The sequence below is a fragment of the Brachyhypopomus gauderio genome, chromosome 17 (assembly GCF_052324685.1).
Source record: "Brachyhypopomus gauderio isolate BG-103 chromosome 17, BGAUD_0.2, whole genome shotgun sequence".
Lineage (NCBI taxonomy): Eukaryota > Metazoa > Chordata > Actinopteri > Gymnotiformes > Hypopomidae > Brachyhypopomus > Brachyhypopomus gauderio.
This window is the reverse complement of record NC_135227.1, coordinates 3916106-3928216: the sequence shown is the minus strand read 5'-3', so window position 1 is coordinate 3928216 and position 12111 is coordinate 3916106. Positions and strand designations below refer to the sequence as shown.

The following is a 12111-nucleotide window of genomic DNA, read 5'->3' as shown; positions in this document are numbered from 1 at the left end:
CAATCAAGCACACAAGCACGGCTGCAAGCGGTCTGCATTCTCCTGGGTGAACACCAGCTCCTGGTAAAAGCAAATACCACACCAAGCTACAACCATATCAGTCGGCTTTACTGTGCTGCAAACCCAAAAAAAAACAGCTGTAGCCAGAAATTCAGAAAAAAGCAGAAAGTGGGTGGCTGACAATTTCTATGGTAGTATTAAATTTTAATTATTATTTATTTATTTATCAGAAATTCATTTATGAAATACAAAATATTAATGCTGCACCTGGATCAACATTGATGCGTAATTGTTAGATGTATCAGTTTAAATGTATTATTTAGTGAAAGTGAAAAGCATTTAAATGGAGAAGTCGGCAGACTGCACAAACAGTGATTTAAAAATTACATGCAAGTGGTTCAGACCAAAATGGCTAGTGATCCTGAGCACTAAGCATCTTTTGACTACATATTAGAGGTTTAAGCAAGGGTTGGGGATTTTTACATATAGGATTAAACCATTTTTTATTTGTTATGCTATTGTATGGAAGCTTGCCTAGAATCTAATCTTCTGTTTTGTGATTTATGTACATGAATTGTTGCTCAAGACACAGGCTTACCACTGTGGTATATATAATATATATAATCTCACATTCTGACAAAGGAGACATAAAAATTGGTACTTTTTTGAGGTACATTTGCATGTCAACAGAAGTATTCTATATACAGTAGTTTATAAACAGGAAGACGGGGAATTGTGAGGAGACACTGTAGTCTTTAGGCAATCTGAACCACTGACAGCATTCATCAAACCCAGTAGGTAGCCAATGTCTGAACCACCTGCATAAGACTTCATATTAAATGCTGTTTGATAAACATTGTGTGGAATACGAGGACAGGATCACCATCTTGTTTATAACAATGCAGCTACTCATAGACAGATGGAGAGGAGGACAGAGAGATTCCTACTTTGGAGCTTCCGCATCTATGGGCTGCAGCCACACACGGGTTTATAGACGTGTTCTCACACACAGATGGCTCCTTTGGCCCGTGAGAACATGTCAGTGTGGCCCTCTTCTAGGGATTACAAATCTAAACAAGAGCTTGTTTGGCATAACACCCTGCAGTCACCCCGCGTTCTGTCCGAAGTTCATCTCCCGGCCTTCGGTGGGATTCACCCGGGATTTGCCCTCCGCCGGCAACACTCACCACCACCTACCGATCACACACTGCTCCACTGAAACGTCCCCGACGACAGGACGGTTCAGATCAGGGCGCGGCAGCATCCGGGTCCGCCGGGTCGAGGGGTTTAGCTTCAGTGGTCCACCAGCTGATGGTGCTTCAACAAAAGGCTGTCACTGAGATCAGCAGGGGTTAAAGGTCAAGCACGGGAGAGCAGGTGGAGGGTCTGTGGATCCAGAAGAAGTAGCTCTTATAGCTACTCAAGAACGAATCTAACCTTTAAGCATAACAATGACAAAAATACATATGACAGTAATACATATTTAAGTTATTTTAAAAGTTTAAGATAAAGTTTATTATATATCTATCTTTAAAAAAGGGAAGCAAAAATAACAGTGAGAATAAGCTTAATTCTAATGTAGAACCTTGAATCAAATGCAAAGATAAGACTTAAGAAGAAGTGCCCGTTAGCAGTCCGGGAGGACACAGGATAAAACTAGATTTTTATAATTGAGATACAAGGACAAAACTACCAAAGCTGAGTTTAGGTTAAGTGTAGCTTTCTTTCATTACAAATACAAATATTAAAAGATTGAAATAAATTTAATATTCTGTACCATTTTAAAGCATTTTTATTATAAGAGGCAAAATAATAGTAATAAAAAAATCTAACCTAATTTACCCTCAGTGGCAAACAGGATTAAAGGCAGGGAATTTCCCACTACTCATTTGGAGTGATGGAGCCCCTTGAGTGAGGAGACATCTTGCTGCCTTGACCTACTACCAACAGACAAGTCAATGACCTCGATAAATCAAACCCTTTGTAGACAAAATTACAGCATTTCACAGAAAGACCAGAAAGAATGACCTGTGAAATTTAAATATTAACCTTTAAGAAAAGCAGAATTGTGTGAATCGACAGATATTTTAAACACTCTAAAGATTCGATTTCCTGCCAGAATCTTGCTGTAACAAGATCATCCAAGCTGAAATAGTAATATGGTTCATGACACCAAGTCTTTGACCACTTTTTTCCAATACACAGGGAATTAAATCAGTTGTGGGAGTATCTAAATGGTGGTGGTGGTGGTGGTGGTGGTGATGGTGATGGTGGTAGTGATTGTGATGATGGTGGTGATTGTGATGATGGTGATGCTGGTGGTGGTGGAGATGCTGGTGGTGGAGGTGGTGTCTAGGGCTGACAGGGTCAGTGGTGTTCTAAGTGCGTTCCGTTCGGCATGGCCTGCTTGCTCCACCTCCTTTGACTCAGAAGCTTGCGGTTTCTCTGTACTTTCAGACGCACGTCAAACACTTCCTCAATGGCCTTCTTGAAACAGTGAAAGTTGTAGTCAATAAGTCCTGAGAAGAGATCAGAGTGGGATATATTTTTTAGCATGCTTAATCTAACAAACTCATGCAACCTGCAGAGAACCACCACCATGAACACAAAAATAATGCTATCTTGCTACATGAAAACATTTCTCCAATAAACATCTTATTTTTCAGTATGAAATTCTTCCAAAAGTTATTTGAAACTTTTAATGCCTAGAGTGATGCCATGAGAGGATGCTAAAATTGGAATAATTTGTTGATTCTCTATTAGCTTTGAACTTCAAACAGTCTTGGTAGCAAATTTTCTCAAGGCAAGTTCCCCAACTCCACTCATTTACAAAAGTAACTTATTGCAGCACAATATGGAGGTGTGTTTGATTTTAAAGTCCTAGAGACCTTCAGGTGGAGCGATCAGGAATCAGGTGGAGCGATCAGGACTCAGGTGGAGCGATCAGGACTCAGGTGGAGCGATCAGGACAATCTCATCTTTTCCTTTTTGTTTTTTAATCATTCAATTCTAAAATAATAATGAGCACATTTGCTCTTTCACTGTGGAACAATAATCATTTTTGGTGCTTTTTAAAATGTAGGGCATGCCAGCCGTCAAGATGGTTAATAATCACAAAACGTGCAATGGCCAAAATTTTAAGAACAGCTTTATAACTGATTTTGACATGCAGCTTGGAACTGTGTAGGAGGCAAAGCTTAATGAAGTGTAAACCTTGTGAGGTGCACCACAAGGACACATCCTTTCATACATCTGATTATTCTGTTAATGTTATTAGAATCACTGTGTAGCCTTTAGCAATGCAAACCTGAAACTACCATGTGACCATAAAGTGTGCCCCCCCCACTCCCCTAGTCCTAGTACTGTCCTAGTTTCTTCAAACGTCTGGCTGTGCATTGGTCACCTGCCCACTGGAGAGTCACTGGATCTCTGGGTGAATTTCCCAGTCAAAATTCTTCATGATTCAAATCCTTCTCTAGTGTTAGTGGGACCCACTGGTTTTTAAGGATAAATTCATGATCTGGGCTGTTCAGACTGCACAGCTCTAAAATCCTGGGTGCTGTTATGGGCTCCCTCATCACATAAACACTTCTCCCTGAGTTCTAGCAGGGGACGCACCCAAATACACACTTTTAAACGGTCACGTTGAGGACCCCGGCCCCTCCCTTTTGGGCGTGTGTCAACGTTGTCCACGTGCATCGTCTGCGTCAGTGGATATACGTGGGTAGGGTTATGTCGTGTGATTAATAAGTCTCACCTGTGAATCGTCTCGTAATCACGTGGGGCTAATGTGGTTTGTCTATTTAATGTGCGCTCGCGCAGTGTCCTGTGCTCGTCGTTGTCTATGTTACACGTTCAGTGGATGTTCTTCGTGCGCTATATTGCGCAATATTCGTATTTAAATAAAAGTGACGTCTGTGAAAACAAGGACTCTGTGTCTCGTCCGTCTGCCGCCGCCCAGCGTCACAGAACGACGAGCCGACAAGAGACACCGAAATGCCAGGCTACGCCACCAGGCCAAAGAAGGCACTTCGCTCCAGCAAGCGACACCACCGCTCTTCCTCCTCTCCCCCGCGCCGCGTAACCTCGCCAACGCAGGAACAGTTGGAGAAGGACCCGGTGTGCGCCCTCCAGCTGGCCTCAGCCCGGAGGGTGGAGGAGAGTAACCCCGAGCTGGTGGAGGTCTTCCGCCAGGGCGCGGTGAGAATTTGGAGGGAGCTACACTCCCCTCCATCTCGCGCCCGCTCACCGCCGCGGGTGGACTCCGGTGTTTACGAAGCTGTCGAGTCCACCCCGGAGAACGAGTTCGGGGAGGGGGACTCCGAGGAGGAGCAGGACGAAGCGGAGGAGGCATACCCTCCTTCGCTGTGCGATGCCTCCACCGTAAACTACGACGCGTCCACCATAGACTACGGGGAAGAGGAGGAGAAGGAGTCCGAGGAAGAGGACTACCTCCCTCCGCCCGTAGGTCCCTCTTCCGTCATAGAGAAAGGGGAGGAGGACGACGACGAGGACTACACGCCGTCGGGGGCTCTCGCATACCCCTCTGACTATGGTGAGGAGGAAGAGGAGGAGCTTGACGTGGACGATCGTCCTCTGTCCGTGCACTCAGGCGTCTCTGAGTACACGGACAGCGAACTATACACGGAGGGAGAGGACAGTCCGCCCCCCTCTGAGTGTTCTGCGGGGACTGTGAGGGCGAGGTGGAGTTCGTCCGCCGATCGCACCGGAGGAGAGAGCATGGACTGCTCTCGGGGTGGCAGCCCGGAGCAGCCCATGAGTTGGAGCCGGGGCAGCGAGGCAGAGGAGATGGAGGTGGACGCGCCCACAGTCGACTCCGGAGGGCGGTCGCGAGGCGAGATGGACAGCCCATACGACCAGCTGGGGGGAGAGTTCGCCAGCCTCGCTGCACCGGGCACGTCCGCCAGCCGCGCTGCACCCGGTGGAGGGTATGCAGCAGGGGCAGGAGGAGCACCGCCCACCGCAGCGCCTGCAGCACCAGTAGCTCCCGGTCTTTCTCCCTTACTCACCCTTCTCCTGGCGCGCAGCCTGGCGCCTACGTCGTGTGTGTGTGTTCCTGTAATCGTAAGTCTGCCTGTATGTGTACCAAACCCCCTTTTCCCGTTTGTGTCTATGTGTGTAAGCGTGCCTGTTTGTGTGTTTGTTCCTGTGCCGTTTAATGTGTTTAACGTCTTTTTCCCGGTCTTCCCAGGGAGGGTGTGCTAGGCGATTCGTGATGGACGCTTCGCCAAGGGCAGTCACCTCCCAGACGCAGGACTGAGCGCGTCGGATCCGCCCATCGTCGTGGGTTCGGGGCACTCGGTCCTGTTGGCACCCCGGGACGGGTAGTGCCCTTGGAGGGGGCGTCTGTCACGTTGAGGACCCCGGCCCCTTCCCTTTGGGCGTGTGTATACGTGGTCCACGTGCTTTGTCTGCGTCTGCAGAACTCCGTGGTTAGGGTTATGTCGTGTGATAATCTGTCTCACCTGTGAATCGTCTCGTAATCACGTGGGGCTAATGTGGTCTGTCTATTTAATGTGCGCTCGCGCAGTGTCCTGTGCTCGTCGTTGTCTATGTTACACGTTTAGTGTTCAGTGGATGTTCTTCGTGCGCTATATTGTGCAATATTGGTAGTAAAATAAAAGTGACGTCTGTGAAAACAAGGACTCTGTGTCTCGTCCGTCTGCCGCCGCCCAGCGTCACATAAACAGACTCATTTTGTTTGTAGATTACATTGCCTGCCAAACTACAATATCACTTATTATCAATTTAATATCACTTAATATCAGTTATTATTGTTATTGCCACCAATATTATTAATGTGATTACTATAAAAGTTTGTAATAATAAGTAAATAAATAATAATACTACATTTGGACACTCACCTTTCCTCTCAAAACTTTCTTCCCTGATGAAACAGACAAGGGCCAGGAATGTGGTCACCTCTTTCAGGTACATCACTGTGGTGTTGTTCAGGTGGATGATGGCCATGGATTCTTTATCATAGGGGGACCCAACCTCATCTCCACGTAAACTGAGAAAAACAAACAAACAAAATCACAAAAAGGTTCTGGATGCCCCCAAACCTAATCAGCGTAAATCCGGGTTCAGGTACCCAACACACCCAATGACAGTGGCGGAGAGAACGTCCTATGAGGAAGAACAATTGAAATCAAGATCCAAAAACCAACAAAACCCACAATGCTTCACAGGTTTCCTCAAAAGCCCGTTTACCTCCCCGCTCTCCCGCCACCTCCGTTCTGAGCGGATAAACGAGCACGGAGGCCTGAACTGCGCCCGGAATTCCGTGCACTTCCGCGGCACTCCTGTTAAGATGCAGGGCGCCGACCTCCACTTAAGTGTTGGTGATTAAGTGTGAAATGTGTCTACAATATAAATCGGCTGCAAACCTGCTGTTGAGCAACGTGCAACATCAGAGACCTGCTTGGCTACTGCGGGATGAAAGCACATTCTGCAGATGGCAGATGATATTATAATTATCAAAATGTACATAAACCCTACATTAATCACGAGTTGTTAAAGGAAGCACAAACACAGCTGCTTTGATATAAAAACATACACACAGAACGCCAGCATTGAGGTTCAGCTGAAATAAATATAAATGGTCCATAATTGAAGGCTTAGATGATAGCTAATAACAGTGATCAAAACCACACAGGCAAGTAACTCTAAAGAGTGAAAATGAAGAAATAAACATCAAAAAGGCAGTGATCAATAATCTTAAGGCAATCAGTAATCAATAATCTTAAACCAGCTGGAGAGGAAAAAAGTAGTTAGGATTTAGATTATTATTATTATTAGTGCCGCCAATATTAACGTGTTAATTGTAGTGACTAATTTGAAATATTTAATGCGTTTAAAGAAAATATTGCGATTAACGCAGCTGGGAGTTTTCTTCCTGTGGAAAGCTGACCTGTGACCTATGAGGTTTAACACCAAACCAGACTATCCTGGATAAAGATGGATAAAGACAAAGATGGAGTTTTAGATGGAAAGTTTTCCTGAAAACAAAAGTAATTTGCAGTCTGCAAAGCAGAATTGAATCATCACAGAAGTAATTCATCTTTGAGATATCACCTCAAAGCAAAACACCCTACCGAAATGATCTCTTCATCTTTTCTTGTTCTTTATATTTTGCACAGTTGGTGTTGACTTTGTCTTAAATTCAACTAGCACATAGTTACTAGCACAAGAGATAATCTGTGTTAAAAGCTGAAAAAAATTCAATTAAACAGACATACTTGAATATGAATACAAGTACATTTTGTTGATCTTATAATGATTTGTTTATTTTACATTTAAATATACATTACTAAAAGCATCAGTGTTAATAAGGAAAAATGTGATTCATTGTGATTAAGCACAGCAAATTGTGTGATTAATTACGGTAGTTAATTTTTTTAATCGAAAGACAGCTTCAATTATTATTATTATTATTATTACTACTATTATTGTGCTATTAAAAAGCAGCTGTCATGAGAGAATATTATTATTTCTATTATTATTATCATTATATTATTATTGTGTTTTTAAAAAGCAGCTGTCATAATGCTGTCTGCAATGCCTGCAATGTGAAGGTGGCCTCAAGCTAAAAACCGACAAGCCGAACGAGACTCTTCTGGAAAGCACCCTTGGTGCCTGAGGAAGCTGAGGCCGGTTCCTTCAGCTCCTCCAGTTCCTTCACGTTTCCCTGGTCTGTCAGAGCATCACAGAGACAGCTGGCCTGCCTCGGGTCATGCCTGCACGCCCCAAACCTACCCTGGACCTCGGCCTCCTGCCGTCCCCAGCGTGGGCGGGGTCACCGGGTCCAGAGACACTCCATCCACCCCTTCTGTCTTTACACAGCTCGGGGGAGATTTCTGCTAAAGCCCATTCGATTGAAATAAGGCCGGGGAAGTAGCGGAGGTTGTCCGGACCAAAAGCTCCATTCATATCTACCTTCAACAGCAGGGGAGGATGCACTTCACAAGCCTCCATTTTGTGCAGTATCAAACACATTAAATTACTAAATTACAAAGGGCAAAGAAAAGCACCACAATTCTGGGTGGGTGGAGTTCCTACACAAAGGCCACTCACCCATAGATGCAGGAGATGTCGATGACCACGTCGATCATGTCGCAACAGAGTTCATACGTCTGCATGTCCACCGGACTGCTGTCTGTGGCAATGTAAATCTTACTGACCACATCGAACAGGAAGGCCTTTTCGATCCCTGAATTCTACAACAATGTCAAAGTAGAGCGACAGGTTCAACACCAACCTTATTAATATTAATAAGAAGAATTGTAACATGTTCTAGGTCAATATTGTATTAAGTCAACTGTGCGAACTCAAAGCAAAATAGGCTCACGATAGTCATGGGACTAATACATTTTCTCATTAGCAAATGCGCCTTTTATTAAGATAGCCATTCAAACGACAGGGGCAATACCGGGATGCAGCATTATAACATTTACATTTACATTTACATTTACGGCATTTGGCAGACGCCCGTATCCAGAGCGACTTACATGTTTATCTCATGTTTTATACAAGTGAGCAATTGAGGGTTAAGGGCCTTGCTCAGGGGCACCTCAGTCATGGCCTCAGGTCTGGGAATCGAACCCGGGACCCTTCGGTCCCAAGACCAGTTCCCTAACCACCAGGCCATGACTGCCCTTTATGTGTAGGTTTAAAGAGAGTCCAGTTTTATTCTGCATCTGTGTTTCGCTTTAATTGCTTCCTAAGAATGGGCAGTAACTGTTCCTTCTTTCATCATTGACTCACTGCTGCCATCATCTGGCTGGTGTAAAAAAATGCTCTAAATGATTTGCCACCAATCCTGTTTGAATGGGAATAACAACAATATGGACTTTCCTGTTTGGAAAGTGAACTTACAGCAACCACGACTTAGAGACCACGTCATGAAATCTCTTTCAGCGACAGAGCTGGTTGAGCACTGAAAGTTAACCTATTTGTTCATGCCACTATATACCCTCCCCCCAATCCAAAGCACTACCCGAGTAAACTCAGCTAATTACCAGGTGGCAATGACCATCATTACCAGCAGGTGTTTTATGGAGAAACTGTGAACAATGTGGTGGTGTGGCCCATAGGACTGGAGATTGAGAACTCTCCTCTAGACCAACTTATCTGATCCCAAAAGACTGAGATGCTTCATATCTCATCACTCACAGATATAAAAATGTTGAGAAGATTCTCCAGGGTTGGTAACTGAGGAATGAGCTTCTGCACAACTTTGCTGAAGGCCTCAAAAATGGAGTGATCGTAGATACTCGTCAGGTAGAAGCTGAATCAGATGATAAAACACATGGTTTTCAGTAAAAAAAAGATCTGAATAATAATACACTTTGCGCCTAAGGGTCCCTGGTATAACATGTGGTATTCATTAAGCCACACAGAGAAAGAATGCTAACCTCAAATCATGTCTTGTGACTATATTGTAACAAGGCCTAATATTAAGGTGCTTTGTGAATTCCAGACTGTAATACAGACCTTAAATGTATCCTCTCTAAGCCAGCATCATTCAGGTCATCGTTGGCACGTTTGTGTATGTCCCGCTGTTTTTCAATCTTGTGATCGTCGGACAGCCCGTCTACCTTATGGATGAACACCTCGAAGTTGATGTCTGGGTTTACCTTGTAGGCCCGAGTCACAGTGAGGTGAAGTCTGCTCAGAGCCTCAACGTAGTCATCCTAACAATGAGGAAGTTATAATCAGAGAACAGTAAGATAAAAGTAAGAAAAGATAAGACAGGTTGATCAACACTAATACCTGTAATATCTGAAGCAGGGGTCACCAATGTCATCTACAAATGTCCAACGTGGGTCCAAGTTTCTGTTCAAATAGTAACACCAGAAATACAAGCACCCGTGACCTCAAGGCCAAGACAGCCAAATCAAATCAAATCAAATATATTTGTATAGCGCTTTTCACAACATATGTTGTCACAAAGCAGCTTTACAGGATTTACAAGTTTTAACAAGTAAATAACAAATAAAATCTTGAAGACAAAAAAATGCTCAGAAAACTTGGACCCACACTGGCCTTTGTAGAAATGAAACACCATAACTATTATTACTGCAGATAAAGCATCATACCTGAGAGTCAATGACGAAGATCAGCGCTCCTGTGCCCCTGAAGATCATCTCGTAGTCGAAAGTGGGGTCGAAGAAATCAATTTGACCAGGAAAGTCCCAGATCTGGAAGCTGACGAAAGAGCTGTTGGAAACGTCCTCTCGACATATCTTGTTTGTGCTTTCCAGGAAGAGAGTCTCGTTGGGGGACATCTTGTGGAACACCACCTTCTGGATGGAGGACTTGCCGCTGCGTCTCAGTCCCATGAGCAAGATGCGGGGTTTCACCTCACTGCTGAAAGGGTCTCGGAAGCCCAGCACTGAACAACAGACAAGCACAATGGAGAGGACCACCTGAGGACATCAGGACAACCTTCGGAACATCTGAGGACAACATGAGGACTTCAGGTTAAACTTAGGACCCCGGAGGGCAACGTAAGGACTTCTGGACAACCTCAGGACCACCTGATGACATCACGAGGACCTCAGGACATACTCAGGACCACCTGAGGACCACCTCTAAAAATTTGTTTTAAAAAATTATCTTTTATGAATACAAGAGTTGTTCTTAACCTTATGGCAACCTTATGACATGATAGTGAGAGTTATAACACTATCGCCACTCTTAATCATGTGCTCCTGTCTCTTCCAAGAGCCGAGACCTCGGTAGCTCTCTTCTTAGGAATGCGTTTTGCATTTACACACACAGCCTGCTACTTCCAGTCCTTAAATATTGCTCCTTGATCGCAGCTATGTTTGCCGGAGTTTCTTGCTGTGACAGTTCTTGGAAAAGCTCGGCAACTTTCTCCAAGCTCGGCAAAAAGAGATACGTTTATTTTAGGCGCGCCCGTGTCATAAACAATCAAGCTCCTGCTTATTGTGTACTTTTACGCGCTATTTAATCTAATTTAGCCTCTAATTTACTGTCAACATAGGGTTGACTCCAGCATCTAATTTCCAAATCTTGGCGTGTCAGACGTGAATACATAGTGAAACTGGGACAAGTTTTCCCAGGGAGTAAAACGGCCGTTCTGTGTTTCAAACAAGGATGTTAATAAATATTTATCCCAGCAGCTGCGATGGTTTGGTAATTATGGCTGGCCTTTAATTCAAGGTCAATGTATCGTACTCGCACTGTTGTGGGTTTGACAACTGCCACACAACCTGAAACGTGACTTTTAAAATAAATGCTCAAACTGAAAGAAGAGCGTCCGCATGCAACATTTTAAACGTGCGTTTTAAGACTGTGACCTTCCGACTATAATAATATTTAAAAACGCAAAAGTATCCGCTAACCCCCTTCATCGCAGCCGGAGTCTCCGTCTCCGTCCGTGAACGCATGGAGGTCTTCATCGTAGTAATCAAACGCGAATGCATCGTCCTCTCCGTCTTCTTCGTTGTATGTCGCTCCCTCGCATGTCATTTTCCAAGTCTGTGAAATTTTAACTGCGGAGGCGGCCCAACTTTTCCACATTGTCACCTGATATGTCCAAGCCATGGTGAACTCTCACCTCCCCCCTCCTCGCATAGCGGGCGCATACCGACCCGCCTGCGAGAAAGGTCGCTGCACACTGCAACTATTCATCGGTCTACAATAATGCAGTGATGAGCACAACTTCAGTATCAAATGTGTTCTGTACAGGACGCCTCCTTTCTGCAATAACAAAACTATGCGGGCATTCGTCGTCTGCGGGTTTAATTCTTCTGGGAATTATGGGAAATGTAGTTGTAGCTGGTACGCGCGCGAGCACGAATGAATGAAACTTGGATGGGGGACTGAATTGGGTGCAGGAAGGGGAGAGAGGACAGAGCATCGTCCACCATTGGGCATACACGTTCATTCACACGCACTCAGACAGTTTATTAGACATGGAGAGACACAGCCATACAGACACACACACACACACACACACACTCCCAATTCACTTAACCTCTATGGACTGTGGATGGAAACCGGAGACTCCAGAGGAATCCCACGCAGACACTGGGAGAAACATAGAAACTCCACTCAGAT

General features: G+C 44.7%; 1 protein-coding gene across 3 annotated transcripts; it reads right to left on the bottom strand.

Annotated features, from left to right (window-relative positions):
• rragd (ras-related GTP binding D) lies at nucleotides 1-11752 on the bottom strand. 3 transcript variants are annotated; one of them, XR_013121899.1, is made up of 8 exons: nucleotides 11394-11752; nucleotides 10122-10417; nucleotides 9517-9716; nucleotides 9196-9310; nucleotides 8098-8240; nucleotides 5886-6034; nucleotides 1834-2519; nucleotides 1-1386 (listed from the first exon to the last, which is right to left on the bottom strand). XR_013121899.1 is itself a non-coding variant. In XM_076978707.1 (7 exons), the coding sequence occupies exons 1-7, from the start codon at nucleotides 11593-11595 to the stop codon at nucleotides 2368-2370; spliced, it is 1257 nt and encodes a 418-aa protein (XP_076834822.1). In that variant the 5' UTR covers nucleotides 11596-11752; the 3' UTR covers nucleotides 1421-2367. The 3 variants fall into 3 exon arrangements, 1 of the variants encoding a protein (XP_076834822.1); XR_013121900.1 differs by having other exon boundaries at nucleotides 1843-2519; XM_076978707.1 differs by lacking the exon at nucleotides 1-1386 and having other exon boundaries at nucleotides 1421-2519.
• Between the last annotated feature and the right edge of the window lie 359 nt (nucleotides 11753-12111).